Source organism: Diceros bicornis, chromosome 36 (genome assembly GCF_020826845.1).
Source record: "Diceros bicornis minor isolate mBicDic1 chromosome 36, mDicBic1.mat.cur, whole genome shotgun sequence".
Lineage (NCBI taxonomy): Eukaryota > Metazoa > Chordata > Mammalia > Perissodactyla > Rhinocerotidae > Diceros > Diceros bicornis.
The window spans coordinates 23,923,573-23,942,176 of NC_080775.1; the positions used below are offsets into that span (position 1 = coordinate 23,923,573).

Below are 18,604 nucleotides of genomic sequence, written 5' to 3' on the forward strand. Positions count from 1 at the left end.
GGTGGTTAGATGATTCCCTGTGCTGTGACCCTACAGCAATTGTACATCCCTCTATATTTGCACTTATGTAATTATTTTACACTTTCAACCTCCACCAAAGTAGGAGCTGTATCCTTCCTTCCTTCCTTCCTTCCTCCCTCCCTCCTTCCTTCCTTCCTTTCTCCCTAGCTATCTATCTTATCTATCTATCTACTCATTAAGTGTATACATGCCAGGAACTGTTCTGTATTTTAATAAAAAAGTAATAAACAAAATAAAGTTCCCGCTCTACTTTCCAAATGAAGTAGAAAAATGTTCAACAAAAAATAAGTAGTATGACAGCCAGCCCTGATGGCCTAGTGGTTAAAGTCCGGTGTGCTCTACTTCCGTGGTCCGGGTTTGTTTCCCGGTCCTGGAACCACACCACCCGTCTGTCAGTAGCCATGCTGTGGCGGCAGCTCACACAGAAGAACTGGAAGACTTACAGCTGGAATATACAACTACGTACTGGGGGCTTTGGGGAGGAAAAAAAGAGAAGAAGACTGGCAACCGATGTTAGCTCAGGGAGAATCTTTCCCAGCAAAAAAGAAAGAAAAAACTGATAAAATGTAAACTTCTTTAAAAAAATATAAGTGATCCGAGAGATGGTGACAAATGCCATGGAGAATAATAAGCACAGTGAGAAGGAAAGGGAGAATGAAAGGCAGGGCCATAATACCACTTTTATGAAACAGTCAGGAAAGTCCTCTCTGACAGGTGACATTTGAACAACTGTCTGAAGGACGTGAGTTTAGAGGCCATTTTGCTCCCTTCCCAGCAATTACTTTAGTAACTGGCTCATGGTAGTGACTCAACAGATGTTTGCGAAGTGAATGACTAAACAACAGGAAATATATTTCTAGACCTAATGTATTTAGCATTCATATGCAAATATTTCTGTTCTGTTTAACAGATGAAAAGTTATCTGTTAAACTTCAAAAGCAGAAACCATAACTATTACAATTAACTTTTTATTAACTGTATCTATAAATCATATACTTTGTAGATTAGCTGGAGAGCAATCAGGAAAACAATGCAACTATCCAGCTGAGTGCTGTCTGGGATCAAGGTCTTAACTTAGGGAGCAGCCAGGAAAAGACAGCTCAAAATCACCTAGTTACAGGGGCATCTCTGGCAAAGCTTCTATAGAGAAGTTACTTCCAGGGGACAGCCTAGAACATTAATACTCCGACTATGTGCTTTCCTTGACTTTCCCCCTTTACAGCACTATTTATTCAGCATCTTCAATTAGTTCTCTGAAATCCTAGATTTCATATTTCTTAAAGGTTTTAGAACTCTTAAAGAGATTTTTTTTAAACTGCATTTATTTTCTTGACTGCCAAACTAACTTCACGCATTGTGTCTTTCAAAGTCTTAAAAGGTACTCCTAAAAATTGGATTTCTGACAATGTCTACCTTAACCCAATCAAATTTCCTTCATTTCAGATTATTATAAATATGGTTTCCTGGGACTTTTAAAGTGAAGTTAGGAGATTTTTTTAAACTTCTCATCCAACTTGACCACCTTACCAGTTTATTTTACAAAAAGGATGCTCAAATTCCTACAAAGTCCAGGAACACCATGTTTTTGCTACTGCTGTTCCAGTTTACACACTTAGCAGCTTTGTGAAACAAGATTTCTGAATTTAAAAAGTGTCACTGATGCTTTGCATTAGAAGGGGACTGACGGGAGAAAGGTGAAAGAAAAGCAGGAAGCAGTAGAGACAGTAGTTTTCGTCCTCGACAGCAGAGGTACAGATACAAACATGCTAAATTTCCCAGTTTTGGAAATCATCATTTTGGACAAGCGCCAAATTAAGGTGGTGGTACCTCCCTTCATTCAATATATTTACTCAACAAACATTTGAGCTCCTACTATGTACCAGGTACTTACTAGGCACTAAAAATTCAACAATAAAAGATAGTTTCCATCCTTAATGATCTTTGTTGTTAAAGTAATACATAAAAACATTTTTTTCCATAAACATAATGAATAGTCTGGGTATGTAGGAAAATCTGACTTTGCATATTCTAATGACCAATTTCTGATGAGAGATATAATAACTCCTCTTATTTCTCTTTTTCCCATATGAGATTTGTGTTGCTGCCACCACCTCCCAGACACAGATATATCAGGTGACGAAAGTCTCTACTTGTCAAGCACGTAGCACGAACAATCACTCAGATTAACTGTCTCCAAAATAGGCATGGAGATTTCCCAGTAGAGAATGCGGGAGTCTGTCTGCATCCTTCACTAATGTGACACATCCAACAACTGACTCCACCTTGTACAAAATGTCCTTCCAAACATTTGAAAACATCCACTACTTTCTCTCCTTAAGCATCTCTTTTTCAAGCAAAAGTTTCAAGTTCTTTCAATCTTATAATAAAATATATATCATAGTTCCAAAATTAATATATATCTTTGTCATCAATGTCCTTTATATCTGGGGGTTTCTAGTGTTTTCACCAGGTCCTATTTAATCAGCAGAAGACCCTGAAGCCCTCCTTTCCCATCTGTCAAATGGAGAGGAACAAAATAAATATATTGAAGTTAATTTGTTACTAGCAATGTATAGAATCACTTATTATGATCTTGTGTATGTGTGTGTGTGTATGTGTATGTGTATGTATATAAGCTTACTCATTTTTACATTAGGAAACCATTTCCTAGAATAGCAAACTACAAATAACTTAGTAATTTTATTATAACGACATTGATAGAATTTTTAAAGGTATTTTAATAGGACAAATACATGGGCAGCAAATCATCCAATGAAGTACCAATGTACTAGCAAATTAAGCTAGTATAGGGGAATGCATGATTTATATTTGAACCATAATGCATATACATGTAAAGCCTAGCTACCAGAAAATTATATCTTAAAATACTACTAATATCAATAATATAATATATGTCCAGGCTTCCATTTTAAGGGCTTCTTCACCTAGCAGGCAGAAGAAAAAGCCCAAGTCCTGTCCAGTTAGGAATCTATTAGGAGATCTCCCCACACTGAAGAGTAAGGGTAATTGGAAAGAATGCTCCCATAACCCAGAAGCTACCTTGGTGCCAAAGAAAGTCAGAGGGGAAAGGAAGGGAAAAACCAACCTCTAAGACATGGCTGTTGGCCAAACTTCACATAGATTTGTAGGCTAAATCACGTAATAGCCTGGCTCTGAGTAAAAGCAAACATCAATCTACTTGAAGAACAGCTTTCTCATTCTATCTCAAAGAACCTCCAGCAATAATTTTTGAAGGTCAAGAAACACAAAATAGTCTAACATGCACAGCAAAATAGCAACAAGAAAACAGAAAAAACCAACATACTCTGAGCTAGAACCAGCCGGAAAAAAACAGAAAAGAGAAACAGACCCACAAAGATTCCTGCTAATAGAATTACCAGACACAGATTATAAAACAACTCTGCTTATGATGTTTGAAGAAATTTTTAAAACAAGCCTAAAAATGGTAAAAAAGAAACTCTAAGATGTGATCAAGCACATCTGGTGCAGTATCCTAAGGAACTTCTAATAATCAAAAGTCAAAACTCAAACAGCTAAGAAGAAAATTATTGGATATATATTGAAAGAAATTATCTAGAATGTAGCCCAGAAAAGAAAAAATAGAGAGAGAAAAAAATAGGGAATTTAGGAGCCATGCTCCTAAGAAGATCTAACATACGTTTAATTGGGGCCCCAGAAGAAGAGAATAGAGTACTGGGATACAGAGGGACACAGATAAAATGTGAGGAGATGGTGGCTGAAAATTTTCTAGAACTGATGGCAGACATCAATCTGCAGACACAAGAAGCTCAATGAATCCTAGACAAAAAGAAATAAAAAAAAAAATCCTGACCTAGACTCATCATCAGGAAATGGCCAAACACCCAAGATACACAGAAAATCTTTAAAGCAGCTACAAAAAAATTTGCCTTCAAAGAACTGATAAACCAAAATATGACTTCTTACTAGCAACAATAAAAGCCAAAAGAGAGGAATATTATCATCAACATGCTGGAAGAAAACACTAACCTAGAATTCTGTACCCAGCAACAATATCTTTCAAAAATGAGGGCAAAACAAAGACCTTTCAGGGGGGAAAAAAAAACCTGAGAGAATTGCCACATAATATATAAGTAACATGTAGGTAGGAAGGAGATAAGTAGAATTAACAGGTTTTAAGAAAACAATAAAATATTAATTAGCACTAGACTTTGATGAATTTGCATATTATAATTTCTAGGATAACCACTAAAAGAATGGCAATAGATTATATAATCTCTCAAGCAGAAAGCATAAAAGAGAAATGATTTTTTATCTCAAAAAAGAAAAAAGAAATTCAAAATAAAATAAAAACAGAAATATCAAAATGAAATAGGAGATTAAACAATAAATATGTAATTAATTACATTAAATGTAAATAGACAAAAATTTCCAAATCTAACTATAGTGAACTAGCTTGTTTCAGAATCAACTCTTCCACTCATGACCAACAACCAGAAAAGTTAGACACAGTATAAATACCAATCGTGTGAAGGCAGAGAAAGCTACCAAGGCAGAAAGCGCTTGAAGGGACAATATCCCAGAGAGAAGGAAGTCCAGAGAGGTGAGCCCAATGTTTTGACTGCTTTTTGCCTTGAGGCATTTTCTGCTTCAAAAGTAATGGCTTAGAGACTGCACAGAGCTTCCATCAATCTCAAAGGGATGGGGACACAAAAATGGGTACTTGAGGCCAGCCAAGAAGAAGGGTCCTGGAAAACACCATATGCTTTCAGTTGGGGCCTCCAAAGGAATACAACCTGTGAGTAGGGGTGAAAAGATAGAAGCCCAACCATGTCAAGCACAGAAGTATGTTGCTCAGATTTCCTTTAAGAGAACTCTCTGTAGGGAACATAGTTGACTAGTAGCCCTCTTGGGATCCACCATCATGTTCACATTGAGGCCACATTGCCCCACTCTTCCCAGTGTTCGCCTGGGGACTTCTCACTAGCCTAGCAGAGACCTTCTCAGAACTGGGCTGCAGTCTGAGGTCTTTCCTACCAAATCCTTCCTTCCCTCTCTTCTTTCATAGGCGTCAGACCTGTATCACGATCTTCGCTGTCCTCTCCTGCTCCCTTCTTTATCTTTCACAGGCGTCTCTCCCAATAAATCGCTAGCATGTCTAATCCTGTCTTGCCATCTGTTTCTGTCTTGGTGTCTGCTTCTCAGAGAACCTGAACTGATGCACCAAACATCAAAAAGACCAAGGTACATCTTTAGGTGGAGGCAATCCTTGAACAAAGAAGCAAAACTCCTAAACAAAACAGAAAACCAAATCTGGTAATATGTAGAAAGTATAACACTTTATGAACAAGCTTGGTTTAGTCCAGTAACGCAAGGTTGGTTTAACATTTGAAAAATAAATCAATATAATTCACTATATTAAGAGATTACAAGAGAAAAAAATCAAAGGATTATCCCAAAAGATGCAGAAAAACTCAACACTCATTCATGGGAGAGATACATCACATTCATAGATTGGAAAATTCAATCATTTCAAATATTGTAAATAATACAAAAATCAATCAAAATTTTAGCAGGATTTTTTAGTGTGGGGGTGTAGAAACTGAAATACCAATTCCAAAACTTATACCGCAAATGACAAGAATAGGCAACCCAATCTTGAAAAACAAAATCAAGAGACTTAACGCTACCTAACACTAACACTTATTACATAGCTACAGTAAGTCAGATAGTGTTGTCTTGCTGCCAAGAAAGTGACCAATGGAATAGAACAGAAGTTGGCAAACTTTTTCTGTAAAGGGCCAGCCAGTAAATAGTTTAGGCTTTGCAGAACACATACAGTCTCTGTCGCATATTCTTCTTTTTTTTTAACAACCCTTTAAAAATATAGAGCTATTCTTAGTTTGGAAGCTGTACAAAAATGAACCACAGGCCAACTTCTGGAATAAAAGAAAGTCCAGAAACAGACCTAGACATATACAGACACTTTTTGATCAAGGTGGTATTACAGAGCAGAAGAGACAGTACAGACTTTTCACTGACTAATGCAGGGTTAAACGCATATCCATACGGGAAAAAAATTAATCTCGACCTCATACCACATGTAAAAATAATCAATTACAGGTGAATTGTAGCTTTGATTGTGAATAAAACAATAAAGCATCTTGAAGATAACACAGGAGAATATCTTTATGACCATATAGTAGAAAAAGTTTCTTAAATAGGACTCCAAGTATTAGCCATAAAAGGAAAGACTGATAATTTGGACTACATTAAAATTAGGAACTTCCCTTTATCAAAATTACCAATAAGAAGTTGAAAGGGAAGTCACAGCTGGATATCTGCTATATAGATATATAACTAAAAAAATCCTCATCGAGAATATTTAAAGATCTCCTGCAAATTAATTTTTTTAAAAAAAGGACTGATAGCTAATAAGCAAATTAAAAGGTAATCAACCTCACTAGTTTGCAGGAAAATTTAAATTAGTCCACATTCCATACCACTGTGCACCCACTAGAATGACTAAAATTAAAGACTGACAAATGCCAAGTGTTAGTGTGGATATAGAGCACTTGGAATTCTCATACCCTGTTTCTGAGCGTATAAACTGGTACAATCACTTTGGAAAACTGTTTAGTAGTATCTACTAAATGTGACTGCATGCATACCCATGACTCAGCAATGCCACTCCTAGATGGACAAACCCACTAGAAATGAGTACATATGTGCACAAAAGTACATGTATAAGAATGCTCATAGTTGCATTGTTTGAAATAGCTAAACACTGAAAAAAATCTAGATGTCCATCAACAGTAGATTGGGTAATTAAATTATATATATTCTTTTTGTTTTAAATCAATTTTATTGAAGTATAACTTACTTCTGATAAAATGCATCCATTTTTTTTTTCTTGTGAGGAAGATCAGCCCTGAGCTAACATCCATGCCAATCCTCCTCTTTTTGCTGAGGAAGACCAGCCCTGAGCTAATATCTATTGCCAATCCTCTTCCTTTTTTCCCCTTTCTCTCCCCAAAACCCCAGTAGATAGTTGTATGTCATAGCTGCACATCCTTCTAGTTGCTGTATGTGAGACGCTGCCTGAGCATGGCCAGACAAGCGGTGGGTCGGTGGGCGCCCGGGATCCAAACCTGAGCCGCCAGTAGCGGAGCGCGCGCACTTAACCGCTAAGCCACGGGGCTGGCCCCAAAATGCATCCATTTTAAGTGTACACTTCATAAGTTTTGACAAATGTATACACCCATGTAACTACCACCACAATCAAGATACAGAGCATTTATATCACGCCAAAAACTTCCCTTGTGCCCCTTCCCAGTCAATTCAGGCAAGCATAGTTTTGTCTAGATTTGTCTTTCCTAGAGTTTCATATAAATGGAATCAGACAGTATGTGCTCTTTTGTGCTTGGCTTCTTTCACTCATCAAAATGTATTTGACAGGAAAAGCTTGAGCAACATAAGAAAAAGTAGATTTCATCAAAATTAAAAACTTTTTTGCATCAAAGGACATTATCAAGAAGTGAAAAGACAACCCACAGAATGAGAGAAAATATACACCAATCATGTATCTGATAAGGGTCTAGTATCCAGAATATATAAGAAACACTTACAACTCAAAAACAAAAAGACAAACAACCCAATTAAAAATGGACTACAGACATCTCTCCAAAGAAGATATACAAGGGGCCAAGAAGCACATGAAAAGATGCTCAATATCATTATTTATTAAGGAAATGCAAAGCAAAACCACAATGAGATACTTCCTACTCACTCGGTTGGCCATGAAACAAAAACAGAAAATAACACATGGTGGTAAGGATATGGAGAAATTGGGACCCACATATGTTGTTGGTAGGAATATAAAAATGGTGCAATTGCTGTGGAAAACAGTTTGGCAGTTCCTCAAAACATTAAACATAAAGTTACCATATAACACAGAAATTCCACTCCTAGGTATATACCGCAAAAAACTGAAAACAGGGACTCAAACAAATAGTTGTATACACATGTTCATAGCAGCACTAATCACAATGGCCAAAAGGTGGAAACGGACCAAATGTCCATCAATGGATGAATGGATAAACAAATTGTGGTATATGTACATACATAATAGAATATTACTCAGCCATAAAAAGGAATAAAGTACTGATACATGTTACACTTGGACAACACATTACACTACATGGAAGAAGCCGTACAATAAAGGTTACATATTGTACAATTCCATTTACATAAAATATCCGAAATAGATAAGTCCATAGGGACAAAAAACAGATTAGTGATTGCCAGGGACTTCGGGGAGGGGACAGTAGCGAACAACTGCTTAATGGACATGGATTTCCTTCTGGGGTGATGAAAATGCTTTGGAACTAGACAGAGGTGGTATATACACAACATCTCATATATGTCCTTTAATTCTGCACTAAATCCCACTGAACTGTTCACTTTAAAATGGTGAATTATATGTTACATGAATTTCACCTCAATAAAATAAATGTTTCTGAGATTGATCCATGATGCTGTGTGTATTCCATTGTATGGATATACTACAATTTGGTTATCTATTCATACGATGATGAATATTTAGGTTGAATCCCGTGTTTGTTTATTATGAATAAAGCAGTATGAACATTCCTGTACAAATATTTTTGCAGGTATATGTTTCATTTATCTTGGGTAAATACCTATGAGTGCCCTCATCATTTCAGAAAAATAAGTGAACAACAATACCAAAAAAAAGTATTAGCAGTCATAAGATAGAAAGGTACCAAAAAAATAACTGAATCAAAGATGGAAATCAATTGCAGACATTAAAGCAACAATGCTTTATCCTTAAGCTCAACAAACTTAAGCCAATAGGACATGTTCAATTACGAAAATAAAGAAGAAAGTTAAAGAACGAGTATGAAGTGCTAATACCCTGTTAGCCAAAATTGTATCTGGAAGTTGAATTACGGATCTTTTAATACTCCTTAGCTTTCAAGAGAACAGAACTCTCTTACACATTTTCAAGAATGACTTCTATAAGAGTAAAGAACTTTCTGAGAAGCCATGGTAGAAATTGAGAGGAAAACTCTAGAACCAGACTGCCTGAGTTTGTAGTCCAACTCTGCCCCTTGCTAGTTACTTAAACACTTCGTGCCTCTATTTCCTCATCCAAAAAATGGAGGTGATAATAATACCCACCCCAGAAAGTTGTGAAGATTAATGAGTTATTCCACACAAAGTACTTGGAACAGTGTCTAACACACTGTAAGTTAGCTGCCGCTGTTGACACCACACCATCACCACCACCACTATCATCATCATCGTCATCGTCATCATCGTCATCGTCATCATCACCGTCATCACCATCATCATCATCACCGTCATCTCCACCATCATCATTTCTACTTCCTAAAATATCTTCAAGTCGACTTAAGGCACCTGTGGTTGTTCTACTGAACAGCATTAAAGTTAATAAGATTATGCAACTAATTAGTATATTTACCTAATTACCAGAGACACTCAAATAGTTTAAACTGTCAATACAGTTAAAACTGGATCCTGAAGGGTTCAGTTAATGCTCCTTCCCAAAGACATCAGAAGAGACCACGGAGCTCAGTTAGTACCGCCACATTTTAAAGTAACACAAACATATTTCTGACACCCTACCACCACACATAGACCGTAGACCTACACATAATAAGAATTTCTTCTTACAACAAATTTGCAGGTCCATATTTTAGTGTTATATTATTCTGAGGGAATAGGTTTTCAACCTATTAATGGAAATCAATGGCATAAAATATACTCAATTTTCTCAGCTTTACAGAATTTACCTCTTCATTAAACTGTAGACTATTTGATCTCTAAAATGTTGAGCAGCTGGCATTAAATGATGAACTGGGCCGATTCGATTTCTCTCTCAGGAATTTGGAAGTATTATGATGAGAGAGGAAGGAAGAAAGAAGACACAGTGAGGGCTGTGCCTTCTAAGGAGGTCAGCTCATGAGAAAATCGTGTATAATCAAAACTAACTGTGAAAATCACTTGAATCACGCTGTAAATGCCAGGATTTGGGCCTCTGGAAGATCAAAAGCCAAGATTTTGTTGTTGTTGTTAGTTTGTGCATTTAGTAGCTTTCCAGGTCCCGATTCTGGTGTCTGTGGCACCCCAGGTATCCTACAGCTCTTGCCTTTGAATTTTGAGATGGCCTGTTGGTTTTTTAGAATTAACACATCTTTCTGGAGGTGGCTTGAGGGAGTTTCTATTTCTTGCCACTAAAAGAGCCTTGGTTAGAAAATTCTAACATAAGCTGCATGCAAGTTGTTTTGTGAGAAACAATTGCAATTATAAAATACAAATTTTTACTACTGAGAAAATGTATAGAATTCCCAGTTACTTTTTTTTCTACTGTTAACATGCTTGAATATAAATTTTAACACCAAAGCAGAAATGCAACAGTTATTTAAGCACCTAACAAAATGATATACACATTTTAGAACACGGGAAATGACCCTACAACTAAACTGAGATAGAATTTTTACTCACAGAATAAGCAAAAAAGAAATAATAGTAATTACAAGACTTCACTTATTCTTATTTTGATTATTTACGAATATTTTCTCCAGAGACTTAAGGGACAACAGGACATCAGCAAGATAGCAATTATCCATAAGCAACTATGATCACCAAAAAATATTTTTCTACTTTAATGGCCTTTTTCTTGTAAATATTATTTGTATCATAGTACAGAAAACTAACCAACAAGAAAGAAAAATAATTTTTAAAACACAAGCGAGTTCACATATATAGGATATAAGAAACATAACAGAATGGAAAAGTTGGGCGAGGAGAATAATCAGGCAATTAAGTGGCAAAAGAGATTCCACTGAATTGCCTAAAGGAAAGAACACCAAAACAAAACCTTTCAACTGTTTCACAGAATTTTGGCATTAGAACAGGATCTCTTAGGAGTCTGAATAAAATGCTGGCAATGATTTTCTCTCCAGTGATTCTAGGCTTTGACTCGGATCATTACACTGGAGGCTGGGATTCTATTTCATTAAAACAAAATTCGCATAAAAAGATTTCATAATCACTATACGCTTGAAAATAAGTTTTAAAAGGAAATGAGATTATAAAATAAAAATGATAACATTCAGTTGAATTAAAATAATAAATTATATGCAGTCTGTCTCTAAATAGGTTGCATTCTAAAAACCGGTCTATAAATAATTGTTGAGAAGTCAGAAGAAATTTTTTCACATAGAATATGTTCTGAGGGTTGATCAGTTGGTTGAAATGGTATTATGAGTACTATACTTAAGCTGACTAGGCCTCTGTGGACTAGCCTGTGACCCCCACTACCAATTAGGATGACAAGCTCAAACCTCGCCCTGGGAGGCAAAGGCAGGCAGAGAACTAGTACCTCAAACTCATTCAAACTCCCAGGTCCCCTGCTAGCCAGATATTCAGAATTGAGTAGCAAAGTGATGGTTGTGGGGGGCCAGCCTGGTGGTGTAGTGGTTAAGTTCTCAAGCTCAACTTCCACCGCCCAGGGTTCCTAGGTTCATATCCCGGGCGTGGACCTATGCACCACTTACCAAACCATGCTGTGGTGGTGTCCCACATACAAAATAGAGGAAGATGGGCACAGATGTTAGCTCAGGGCCAATCTTCCTCAGAAAAAAGAGGAGGATTGGCAACCGATGTTAGCTCAGGGCTAATCTTTCTCATTAAAAAAAACAAAAATATTTTTAATAAAAAAAAAAGTGATAGCTGCTCCTATAAGATGTTCAGTCAGGGCCTCTAAACTTGGGATACCTCTGAGTTTTATGTGAATTATTTGTCCTTAAATGTTCACAAAAAATGGAATAAGTTTCCTTGTTTTTGACATTCTCAATGCAGAGAAATTTCACAGAGTTAATTTCATAGCACACTAAATATACCCTATATTTATCTACTAATTCTTGACGCTACATAAGTCAAACTATTTTTTAAAAGACAGAATTATTTTTAAAACAAAATTAGAGAAATGAAGAGGAAGACAAAAATAAGTCAACAGAAGTGACATAGCAGAGTTAAAAGATGGACTTCAGGGATAGACACACCTGATTTGGAAGTCCAGCTCTGTCACTGAGCTGTGTGATCCTGGGCAAGCTATTTTACATTTCTCAGCCTCAGTTTCCTCATCTACAAAATGGGAATATTGTCTCACATCTCACAGCGTTATAGTCAGGATTAAATAGGATAATAACCTATATTTTGATGCTGATAGATTAAGTCCTTAATCATATGCTAACTTCTCCCACCCTCAAAAAAGAAAGGGGCCAGCCTCATGGCATAGTGGTTAAGTTCAGTGCATTCTGCTTCGGTGGCTCTAGTTCACGGGTTCAGATCCTGGGCACGGACCTACACCACTCATCAGCCATGCTGTGGTGGCAACCCACATACAAAGTAGAGGAAGACTGGCACACATGTTAGCTCAGAGCTAATCTTCCTCAGTAAAAAAAGAAAAAAAAAATTAAGCAGTTCTCCTTCCAAGTATATTAAAAAATTTCTTTAGGTACTCTCATACCTTTTCATATTCTTCTTAGGAAGAAAAAGTACAGGTGTTCTGGATTTTATAAACATCTTACTCTGATGAAGCTTGATTCACAGGAGGTAAGGTGCTTGAATTTGTATTTCTCTTATTTTAAAGCCTTAGTTTTGATGTGGTTATTTTAATTCCTCTATTAGTTTTTTTAAATTATTGATTTAATTTTTTGTTAACCTAGCTTATAATTTTTTTCCTCTTTCAATGTTAGACTCCCGATGTAAACTTTTTATTACATTTCAATTATTTACATCCTTTGCTGCTTCTTTATCTTCTATACTTTCTTAACATATAATGTTTTCTTACTTATGATTATTCCTTCATCAACGGTATGCAATACCAGTACAACAGCCAGGTAATTTAACCTCAAACTATAGCAGTAACTCAATTCAGATCAAAACTCAGTTGTAAGGGATAACAATAATCATAAGATCATGGGATATGTAGTCTTCAATATCCTTTCTTCTAAGTGGTCTGAATATCGTCATTGGATTAAGCCAGACCCTCGGGACCCGCACAGTTGGACCACACTGTTTGGTGTGCATCATGTAGTCCAGGGTTTCTCAATGTTGGCACTATTAACATTTTGGCCCAGATAACCCTTTGCTGTGGGGGCTGTCCTGTGCATTGTGGGATGTTTAGCAGCATCTCTGGCCTCTACCTGCTAGATGCCATTAGCACACTCCCCTTCCCCAATTGTGACAACCAAAAATGTCTACAGCTATTGCCATGTGTCCCCTGAGGAGCAAATCTGTCCCCCAGTTGAGAAGCCCTTTAAACTGAATTGGACCTTGGGTTGGTTTTTTTTTGGCCGGGGCGGGGGTTGGGGGGTGAGGCGCAGGTGGCGCTGGCTGTTTCTTATGTGTGTCAGCCCCGGGGCCCAGCTGGGCCAGGGCTGGACCTTGGGGTTTTGAAATCAGCCTACATTCAGGGATCTGTTAAAAAATAGCCATATGAAGGAATGACATTAAGGATATTATCTACTCTATTACTCTTTGTTTTCCCCTACAAGGGAACAAAGGAGAAATTTGTCTCAGACTTTAGTGCAAACAGGATGTTGTTTTCTTATGGATAATGTGAATCACTAACTAATCATATTTTCATTTTTTCCTTGGCCACTAGAAAAGCTCAACAGCAAATTTATAGCCCATCAAACTAACGATGAGAAAACGTCAGACAAACCTAAACTGAAGGACATTCTATAAAATCACCGACCAGTGCTCTTCAAAAGTATCCAGACCATGAGATACAAGGAAAGACTGAGGCACTGTCATAGACTAGAGGAGACTAAAGGGACATGACAACTGGATGCAATGTGGAGTCCTGCAACAGAAAAAGGACACTAGCAGAAAAACTGGTAAAATCCAAATTAAGTCTGTAGTTTAGATAACGGTATTGTGCCAATGCTAATTTCTTACTTTTCTTAACTGTACCGTGGTTATATAAGTTTTTAGACATTAGGGAAAGTTGAATGAAGGATATATGGAAATTCTCCAATGTTTTAAAAGTCTAAATATAAATTATCTAAAAATAAAAGTTTTTAAAATGGGTGCTTTTTATTATGTGTACATTTTTTTTTATAATTTTATTTATTTATTTTTCCCCCAAAGCCCCAGTAGACAGTTGCATGTCACAGCTGCACATCCTTCTAGTTGCTGTATGTGGGACGCGGCCTCAGCATGGCCAGAGAGGCGGTGCGTCAGTGCGCACCCGGGATCTGAACCCGGGCCGCCAGCAGCAGAGCGCGCGCACTCAACTGCCAAGCCATGGGGCTGGCCCATTATGTGTACATTTTAACTCATTAAAGATCATATAAAATTAAACCAAAAATAAGTGGGAGCTATTACGAAATAACCCTATCCCCAGCCTGATTCTCCTTTCAAACTTATTAAATATAGTATTTAAATCAAGAGTAAGATTAACTATAAGAAGAACCAAAATAATTTACTTTTCAATATTTGAGTCAATAAATCTAGTAGGTAAAATATAAGCATTCCTTATCTAAAAGAATTACTAGATTTAAAAGATTACTAATTGAATAAATCTCAGAATTACTTTCCTCAGAATCATATGACACATTCCCCCACATACACACTAATATACAATTAACAATGAAATTATCATGTGTTCACATCGTGATGAGACATTCATAAAACCTGGAAGTCTACAGTAAAACTATTTAATTTCTATGACTCTGACATCTAAGATTTGTTATATATTTGGACTCCAAAAGCTATATCATCTCATTTAATATTACTTAAAGAACAGAAAGACATGAGTAGAAAAACATTCGGAGAAAAATTAAAAGTTGATAGCATACCTCCTCTATTGCCATTTTCTTCATCCTACAAAATAAAAAAATATATATCCGTATATGAATACTTAGTTATAAAACCTGGTGTAATCACAGCAAGGCTCAATTCAATTCAAAGTGCCCTCCCCGAAATGTGCCAATTACGGTCTCATTAGCAGTGCCTTTTGCCAGAAGGATGGAGCTTGCGTAAACAGAGATGAGAAGGCCATGGGTGAACACAGCTTTGGGGGAGGACCTTGGGAGTTGCATTTCTGACACACTGAGTGAGATGTGTAACAGAGAAATCCAAGAGGAGTTGTCAAAAGCAGGCAGCTGGATAGATGAACCGAGAACCTGGGAGACAGGGCCCGGCCAGTCATCACTTACTGTACTATACTTTAATAAAATGTGCCTTTAGTGGCTATTGCACGACCCGGCACTGTCTTTATATAAATTGGTTCCAAATTGCTATACATCTCATTTCTTGTACCCAATTTTGAGGTTTGTTTGTTTATCTATTTGGAAGCTTTCATTGCTACCAGGTTGTCTTGCTGCCATGTTATCTACCTCTAGCTGGGACATTAGAAAAGCAACTTTGAAAAACTTGTATAAAAATACATTTATTCAAATATTTATTGAGCCCCTATCAGATGAAAGTTACAACGTACTGTAGAAAGAAAAACAGATATTTAGTAAAGGGCTGACAATGTATTATATAACTTTTGACCTTTATTTTGGCTGCCCAAATATATTTTTTTTCTGGTTATGAGCTCTGTTCTGAGACTGCTAAGGTTGCCAGCTAAGTGACATAATAAAGACACTGTTGTATTAACTGCACATTTTCTAAAAGCTACACTATATTAAATTTTTTTAAAACTCCTTTGAAGTGTATGGACATTATTTCATAATTGAAAAGGAGAAGATTTCAATATACATTTTCCATGTAAAATTTACAAGACTGAGACTTATTTGCAAGAACATCTGTGTTAAATAATAGCGTTAATAGCTAAAGTTTACTGAGCAATTACTGTGTGCCAATTCCTGTACTAAGTGTTCTATACGTATTATATCATTTAATCAACCCAACACCCTGTGAGGAAGGTGCTGTTATTTTCTGTTGGGTGACTTACTCAGGGTCGCAGAGCTAACAAGGGGCAGAGGTGGGACTCAAACCCAGGCTCTTTGACTCCAGTGACTATGCTGTTGACAATCACACTGCGCTATTAAAATTTCTACATTTTCCAATAATAATAATACATTATTAACCTATAATTGGTAAAATTATTTTTTAAAAATTGTACTACCTATGTTTACCATGACCTAAATCTCTTATTCAAAACAAAATAAAAATAAGGAAGAAAAAAAAATTCAGTCAGTAAGTAATTAAAGGAAGGGACTCAAATGATCAAGTGCTCTCATATGTGACCTAATTCACAGGTAGCACTATTTTAGACATTTTAAGATAAAATGGATTCTTAGGGAATCCAGTTCCACAGTTTTACAGACATTTCAGGAAACCCCAACTGGTAAATTTTCATTCCAAAAGTAGCAGTTATTCATAATTCTTAAAAACTATTCAGTATTTTAAAAAGTTTATCCTATAAGACATTTTACTGAAGATATAATAAAAAGAGTGAGGTTTCCAGAAGCAACTGGCACTATGTTTTAAAATACAACCTTAGATTCATAGAAATTTAGAATTAGAAAGGATTTTTTAGTTTAATTCCCTTGAATTAAAATGGAAATCTAAAAGCCAAAAGAAGTTAAGTGGCTTGGCCACGGGCATTCATGTTGGCCCAGTTCAAACCCTAGATCCACTGCTTACTCATTATGTGACTCAGATCAGTTTCCATATCTGTTATATGGGGCTAATAATCAAGTGAGATAAGGCTCATAAAGAATAGTAAGGAACACAGAACAAGTACTCAGTGTGTCAGCTGCCACTAAAATTATTCCATGATGCCTCTTATTAGATCATGTTACTGAAGCACATTAATGTAATTCACTCTGGTGAGAAGCTGTGTTTTGAGTCTGACTTGCCATCATATTACATATCTGAAAGCTGAGTATTATTATAATTCCATTAACTTTTTGTAACTGTCAGAATATTTTAATGAACTATTTCCTCTGTATACTCTGCCCAGAAAACTCACCACCTTTCTAGACAGTAGAAAAACAGCTACACATTAAAAAAGTAGAATGAAGTTGGAATTAGAAGTCCTAGTAGAATAGATTTGGAGTTTATAATCAGTACGACCATTCAGAGAGGACTCAAGTTTTTGTTCTAAAAGGTAGAATAATATCTAAACGTATATAATAAAAATACAAACATAACACTTAATTCTTTTAAGATAGAAAGAAGGCAGGAAGGGATAGAGAGAGGAAGACAAGGAGATAGGAATTGCCTTGCGTTTTCTTCAAGTTACTTTAATTATTTCTCTCACCTTATATGAAATTTGAATTGCAGACTCCGGGGGATAAACAATAAAATGCCTTAATGTGAAACCAAAGCCTTGGGATGTTCTTTTCAACAAAACTGTCTTGGGACCTGGCCAGGAGAATGCTTCATCTTCGGACGGTGATACAGTTTCACTTTGTTCTTTTCCATCTTTACTTTTTGATACCTAAAATGAAAAGATATTTAAAAATTAACTACATAACACGACATGCTTCCTCACTTGGAAAAAATTATATGGAAAAATATAATACCTGAGGCCAGATATGAACTTAACGGAGAAGGAGAACCATATTTTGATACATGAACTATATATATTACAACAAATCACGCAGATCATCAAAAACTAAATTTTTTTCTAGAAAGAGATGCTATGGAAAGTTAATCAGAAGTGAGAAAGAACTCTTAGAAATTAGAAATATAATGGCTAAAATTTGAAATGCAGTAGAAAGACTAAAAGATCACACCAACACAATCTTGTACAGCACTAAGGAACTAAGAAATAGAAACTATGAAAGAACAGACATGAAACTCTTATCAAGCAGGGACACTAAAACTGTTATTAGATAGTCCAACAGCAACAGAGGATATTAGAAAATAACATAAGGCCTTCAGGTTCCGAGCACAAGTTCAGTATTCACATAGATAATAATCCTTCCAATATCCTGGCCTTCTAGTTCTTTGATCTCCTCTCCTCCACTCTTAGCTTTTAGCTGGTCATGACTGAAAACCCTCTGCAATCTCAAATCAAGGATCCCACTCTTCATTCCCTCATACCCCAACCATCACAATTCTTCAATCTTGGGCTGACCCTACCACCTCTTCCCTGTCCCTCACCACTCCACGCCCTCACTTCCCTCTTAATGCAGCTGTAATTCACTCCTTTGCCTTTCTCTCACTTCCTCAAAGTCACCTGACAAAACTTAACCCAGGATAAATCAACATTGCCTGCTCTGGGCCTGCGCCTATGCAGCCGAACACGGGTGGAGAAAACCAAAACTAAGCTGCCTGTTTTCACCCCAAGTTCATGACCACTAGCCTCAAGAGAGCCTTCAGTGTTGTCTGTTAATGACAACACACTTCTCTCCAGTCCATTCCTCCTAGATGACTATTTCATCCCTTCTCCCCCATCCTCACTTGTAGCTCATGACCCTGCTTTCTATTACACCGAGAAAACACAAGCAGTAAGATGAGAACTTAACCACCTTCGACATCTACCCACCTACCTGCAACTGTA

General features: G+C 36.6%; 1 protein-coding gene across 4 annotated transcripts in view; it reads right to left on the reverse strand.

The window, feature by feature from the left end:
* The window catches only part of ARHGAP21 (Rho GTPase activating protein 21), a 128,732-nt gene that overhangs the window by 59,466 nt on the left and 50,662 nt on the right, over positions 1-18,604 (reverse strand). For all 4 annotated transcript variants that reach the window (XM_058532582.1, XM_058532579.1, XM_058532580.1 and 1 more), the window contains exons 3-4: positions 17,357-17,536; positions 14,940-14,964 (exon numbers count right to left, since the gene is read on the reverse strand). In XM_058532582.1, coding sequence (XP_058388565.1) covers positions 14,940-14,964; positions 17,357-17,536 — 205 coding nt within the window. The remainder of the gene's footprint in view (positions 1-14,939; positions 14,965-17,356; positions 17,537-18,604) is intronic.